This window comes from Limanda limanda, chromosome 10 (assembly GCF_963576545.1).
Source record: "Limanda limanda chromosome 10, fLimLim1.1, whole genome shotgun sequence".
Classification (NCBI taxonomy): Eukaryota; Metazoa; Chordata; class Actinopteri; order Pleuronectiformes; family Pleuronectidae; genus Limanda; species Limanda limanda.
Genome location: NC_083645.1, coordinates 10,446,075 through 10,452,251, shown reverse-complemented (window position 1 = coordinate 10,452,251; position 6,177 = coordinate 10,446,075). Strand labels below are relative to the sequence as shown.

Sequence of the window (6,177 nt, the reverse complement as noted above, 5' to 3'; positions counted from 1 at the left end):
ACCAGAGAGGAACAAGGGATAATTTAGAGGAGCCGGAGAGCCGGAGATCCGGAGGATTTTTGTCAAGCCTCTTTCCTGGCCACGGCGACAAAGTGGAAGCATGGCTCTTTTGAAGAATGAGGCTCAATCTGAACCTAAGGAGCATGTGGGGATACAGGGCTCGGTGCTGTAAGTTGATGAGAAAGACCAGGATTGCTCAAGCGCAACTGCCCTGGTCTCATTTGTCAACCTGCAGGAGTCCAACACACACCGACAATCATCCAAAGTGCAATTTCCAAGACTTTTGTGGCTCAAAATCATTGTAAAATATAGCTCCATTCACGTATCACTTATCACTTATCATCCATTCACTTAAATCACAGAGAAGCGGTCACTGTGGACAATAACAAGTTTAGGCACCTTGATGAGTGTGATTTCTACATTTAAAATGTGATCTGACATCCTCTCTTTGCTGCGGTTGATAGCTGAACAGAAAACCAAAGAGAATGTAGAACGTGAGAACAGTTCAGTTGTTATTCGTGAACAGGAACAACGATGTCCTGAAGCTACACTAGTCTGTAACGTCACCGAGTTACCATTTCTGAAACTCCATCAACAGTGAATGGGACACTTTTCGCACTTTCTGCAGCAATACTGAAACAGGGGGTCTCCCATTCATTGCCGCCCAGACAGCCATGCACGAAGTCATCAGAGATCAGTCCTGGCTCTCATTGACTCTATAGCTTTATGATCAATAAGTACAAAGGGTGAAATAACTGTCCATATTCATAGTATTACACTTACATCCTCTTTAGAGTGGATTTTCACTTTAAGAATGCACACGTTTGTTGGCTTCGTGGCCATCATGCACTACAATTCATATGTGCCAGAACTGGACTTTGAAACCTGTACAATTTGTATTTAATCATCAAGTATCTATAATTATAATACACATTCCCACTTTGAAACAAATAAATGGTGTATGTTACATATCTACAGACCAACGTGTGATGGGTGCAATACTGTGGAGAGGACAACAGACAGCACACCATATACTATGTCATCTATAGTAGATCAGTATTGCATATTGTAACTATATTTATACATGTTTATATAAATATAGATAAGTATATTTCTATGTACATTTTGATATTCCAACATTGCATAAAGAATAAAATAAATAATACAAATATATTCAAATCTTACCGGCAGTAGGATTTGAGAAAATGCTATATTAGAGCCAAAATAGACCTAACAGTTGAAACCATCACGATAATAACAATTATTATTCAAATTAGAAATAAAAAACAAATTGTGGCCTACAGTCTGGCATAACATTACAAGCTTCACCACAATTACCCTGCAAGTTTAACACGTGGGACTGCTGGAATGACTGGAGAGAGCGGAATAAGGACAGGGAAGGTCGGGGCTTATTTCCCTTTGCTCAGTCTGTCTGGGAATTTGTATGTGTGCATGTGTGTGTGTGTGGAAGAAAGAGAAAGAGAGTGAGGGAGAGAGAGCGAGAGAGAGACAGAGAGAGAGAGAGAGAGAGAGAGAGAGAGAGAGAGAGAGAGAGAGAGAGAGAGAGAGAGAGAGAGAGAGAGAGAGAGAGAGAGAGTGAGAGAGAGAGAGAGACTTTCTGTGTGTGTGTGTGAGAAAGAGACAGAGGGTGTGTGTGTGGGTGCATAAGTCTGCAAGTATGTGTTTTTAAATGGTCTAGGGGGTCAAAGTCGGGACAGTCCCCCTGCACTTTCACCTCCGGATGTCAGTGGCCTCGGGGTCTTGCTGGTCAGCCATCACTCCAGCTTCCGGACTCTGGCGGCGTGGTCCCTGACTGCGATTGCGTGGGTGAGCGTTGAAGCCCACCTTGCCGGCTTTGTCTTTGTCCCCTTGCCGCGGGGGCCGAGGGTGCTCTGGCTCGGGGTGGGAGGGCAGAGGGCGGCGGTGGTGGTGCTCCACCACGGGGGAGCCAGCGGGAGACGGTGCGAGGGAGGAGCACAGGCTCAGGCTGTCGCACAGAGCCCCCCAGTTCTGCTCGCACTGTAGCCGGACGCTCCGTGTCAGCGCCTCCTTCACCTCCTCGCCGCAGCTCAGGAGGATATTCACCAGCTCCACATATGGACTGGGCAGAGAGAGGCAGATTACTCACATGACGGCTGTGATTTAACGTTTGGTTGCACGGTCCATCATGGTCTAGCAAATGACAGGAATAAATAGGGTTGTACTCTTACTATATATGGAAGAAAAGAAGAGTTCGGGGGAGGTACACAAACCGAGATGAAGCTTGAGAGAAAATCTAGTCCACCATGCAGCCCAATTCCGACCCGGCCACTCACCCTTTAGGGAAGAGATCTTGGAAGTGGATCATCTCCACCATGACGGCCACATTCTCCTTGGCGGCAGAGCACAGGTTGTGTTTGATGTAGCATTCTCTCTGGAGCTGGAACACCATCTCCTTAATGGACACACACTTCCTGCTGATACAGCTGAACTTGTGCCGTAGACCGTGGGCCATACACTTCAGAGCATCCTTGATGAAGGACTTCCCCTGCTCACACACACACACACACACACACACACACACACACACACACACACACACACACACACACACACACACACACACACACACACACACACACACACACACACACACACACACACACACAGACACACACCTGTTGATTGAAGGCTCAAGACAAAGACCCTCGCCGATGCTGTTCAATCTCAAGTTCTACATTAGAGCTTTGGTAGGTGTCGTGCACCTGCTTCAACAGTGTTGGAGTGTATGTGTGGCCATGATGGAGGAAACTTTCTATGATTGTGCAGCTATAGAATCCACACTTTGAATGCAGGGATGAACTCTGCATGAATGACAATAAAAATATCTCTTTCACTGCTGAGATATCCTGGTATTTTCTGCCAAAGATGTAAGTTCCTATTCAGTGACCGTATAGACACATTAAGACCCCAGTCAGGCTTGGCAGGGCTTCAGCCTCTGCTATGTATGAAAAGGGAGCTAACTGGGCAAGTAGCCAGCTGGCTCGTGACCCATGGTTCTAACTGTACATGCATCAGTCCACTGAGAGTGAAGTGAGCCTTCGAAGAGATTATACACTCCTTGAAATACTGACATGTTGAGAGGTAAAGGTGTGTTGAAAAAAAAAATGCTGTTCTGTTCAAATCTGTTCATGGATGAAGAGAGTGAAGCAGTGAACCAGTGAGAAGGCAAAAAGGAATGTTGCCTCAGGTTATACAATTTTTTTTTTTTTTTTGCAGACACACAGAGAGACTGGTTTAGTACCTGAGAGTCAAATTTGCCAGCGTTGTGCAGGAACGTCATGCAGATTTCCTGTAGCCCTCGTATCTCGCAGGAGTTATTCTCAAAGCACTCAAACACACCACAGCCGACATCCCCCGCACTCACCAGGCAGTGCTGGATCTCAGCTGGAAAGAAGAGAACAGGTTAGCGGGAGGGACCTTATCATCCGTTCACAGCGGACACAGTGGCAGATTGTTGCAGGTGCGCTGGCAATGAAAACCATATGGCTCGAATGAAGGCACAACTCCACTCTGAGTGCCGAACCAATCACAAAGCTGATGGGGCGTGTAACCATTTCCGTGGCCAAGAGTCTGTTTCGGATACACTTTGCCTCAGAGGGATGCAGGGCAGGGGCAGTGGGGGAGGGAAGTCTGTCCCACAGCTGAGGGTCTTCCTGCAGAGGGACACTTGGTGACAGAGATATTACTGTGTCATTCTGCACCAGCATCCGTCTGCACTGCTCATGGCATTGAGATGGGATGGTGCATTGCAGATACAGCCTGCCTGCTTGCGGAGGAAACAGAACCGTAGTGATTTCTATTTGGGTGTTGACCAAATGTGCATCAACAAGTCTCTCATGAATGCCTCCATGGATAGATTAAGATTAGAGGTTGCATCACTTGCCACCAAGAGGGGGCACAACAACGGCAATACAGGGAATTTTTTTTTACATATATGGATGTACATGTAATAACAGCTCCTACACAGTGGTGACTGACCCTCAAATGCTGTTTCTCCTCACTATAGTCATTAAAGACAGGAGTAAAACAGATGATTGAGGGAAAGAAAGTTATGTTATCTTATTTTAACCCTGAGAGTGCCTGCATTGTGACATGATGTTTTACCACCAGCAGGGAATATTTCACACAAACTACCACTCAACTCAATGTGACATTATCTGGAGTGTTTTACGTTTGTCAATTTGCAGAATATCTGTCTGCATGCACGGAGCTAAAACAGTTCACTCGGGTCATGAAACCACCTACACTGGTGAGTAAAAACACAATTACACGCATGGCTTATCTTGGAGCTGATATAGGGGCGTGAGAAATTATGTCTTCGGTTGCGCCTTTTGCTTTTGCGCACTGCCTGAGCGCACAAGAAAGGCGCACAAGAAAGGCGCAGCAAATAGAAAGGGTTTAAAGTCAACTTTTTTTTATTAGAAATCAACGCTTGACAACAAAAGAGCCTCTGTTATTTGGGGGGTGGGGGGGGTAGTAGGCACTGAGTTGAACTTTAGTGCGCTTGCAGGAAAAGTGAGCCACTGTCAGCAGCAGCTTGTTTTGGCATCACGGGAATGTGCTTGGATCGACGAGCTTCGGCCGCAGCGTGCATTGAATTACACAGTGGTGTTAGCAGGGTCTCTCCCTGTGTGTGTGTGTGTGTGTGTGTGTGTGTGTGTGTGTGTGTGTGTGTGTGTGTTGTGTAGGGGGGGACCCTTTGTCGGGAGTTGTTAACCACAAAAAATGATACCGTGGCAGCAAGAGAACAGTTACGCACCAATATTCGGCCACTTACGCGTGGTGCGTAAAGTCGGTACATGGTACAAAAGGTGAACTAATAGAGAATGGCACGTTTTATGGTGTAAGTACTTCATATTAATACACAATCAAATTAGATATTTATGTTCTTAACTAAATTTTGTGCTATTTAAATCCCCATTGGATTGGTTTGATAAATTCTGCACTCAACAACAATCATCACTGCTCCACTAACCTGCTTGACCTCATCTCTACAGTGAGTCGAACACCACACATTCCAAAAAAAAGCCTGATTTTATTTCCCCTCAATAGAAAACAGTTACCTATGACGCGCGCACACACGCAGGCAACACCAGCGCGCACGCACGTACACCTAGATGCGCCGCCGTATACATTACCTATTACCTTGTGGCTTCTATTAATAGTTTACTAACATATTGGGTTTCTGTCTGAGCGTATTTACAGGATCTCGTCTTTCTGCGTAATCCCAAAAAGGGTCAATCGTGCAGCAGAGCGCAGGGATTTAAGTTATAATAATAATCATAATGATCATAATAATCATAATATTCATAATAAACAGGAGTTTGATTTATGCAGCCGATTGCGTCACCTGCGTGGTTAAATCTGCAGCCACGGGAAACACGTGTCCGGACAAACCCCGCACGTAGGATGAGTGGAGCAGTTGCGCCAAACCGAGAAATCACACACATTCTTTATTTCCCCACGCTGGCACCTCTTTTCCTTACCTGTGTTCTGCAGGGAGAGTCGTCCTTTCTGGCTCACAGGCTTCTCCGGGAGACTGTCGTGTATATCAGTATTATCCGATCCCACCACTTGCTCCAACACTGACAGAACCAGCAGAGCCACGGCCAGTTTCACCAACATCGCGTCTCCCGGCGGTGCGCTTCGATTCCCCCAGCAGCAACGATCCGGCAGCTTGTGTGAGTGTGTGTGTGTGTGTGTGTGTGTGTGTGTGTGTGTGTGTGTGTGTGTGTGTGTGTGTGCGTGTGTCTGTGTGTGTGTGTCTGCGTATGAGTGTGAGGGCTTCACCTTGGATCAGCTCGGCGCAGCAGCGAGTCGGTGCGTTATGGGGCAGCCTGTGGGAACTGAATGCATGGAAGGGATGCTGCTGCCTATATTTCTCAGAGCCCCGGGTGTCAATTTGGATGAAGGAGTTAAGCAGGTGTTGTCGGTCGGGGCTCCACGACCAATCAGAGGCGCAGACATCAACGTCCAAGGTTTTAGGGGAGTGTCCTGTGAAAGTCCCCTTTTTTGCCATAAAACTGGCGCTGGAAAGCAAATATTCACGAGTGAGTCGTCACATCACCTACAATGTGTCCACAACTCATATCTGCAAAAACAAATCATTTCATATCCAATACAACACACTTGAGC

The 6,177-nt window shown here is 46.6% G+C and overlaps 1 protein-coding gene across 1 annotated transcript; it reads right to left on the bottom strand.

Annotated features, from left to right (window-relative positions):
• Positions 1-1,579: 1,579 nt before the first annotated feature.
• stc2a (stanniocalcin 2a) lies at positions 1,580-5,754 on the bottom strand. Its single transcript, XM_061079947.1, has 4 exons — positions 5,529-5,754; positions 3,284-3,426; positions 2,316-2,527; positions 1,580-2,101 (listed from the first exon to the last, which is right to left on the bottom strand). The coding sequence occupies exons 1-4, from the start codon at positions 5,665-5,667 to the stop codon at positions 1,732-1,734; spliced, it is 864 nt and encodes a 287-aa protein (XP_060935930.1). The 5' UTR covers positions 5,668-5,754; the 3' UTR covers positions 1,580-1,731.
• Positions 5,755-6,177: the final 423 nt, after the last annotated feature.

Coding starts and splice junctions, on each gene's coding strand:
- stc2a (XM_061079947.1), bottom strand. CDS start 5,667: ATGTTGGTGAAACTGGCCGTGGCTCTGCTGGTTCTGTCAGTGTTGGAG. Junction 3,427..5,528: donor ACTCTCCCTGCAGAACACAG/GTAAGGAAAAGA, acceptor TCTTCTTTCCAG/CTGAGATCCAGCACTGCCTG. Junction 2,102..2,315: donor CAAGATCTCTTCCCTAAAGG/GTGAGTGGCCGG, acceptor CTCTCTGCCCAG/TCCATATGTGGAGCTGGTGA.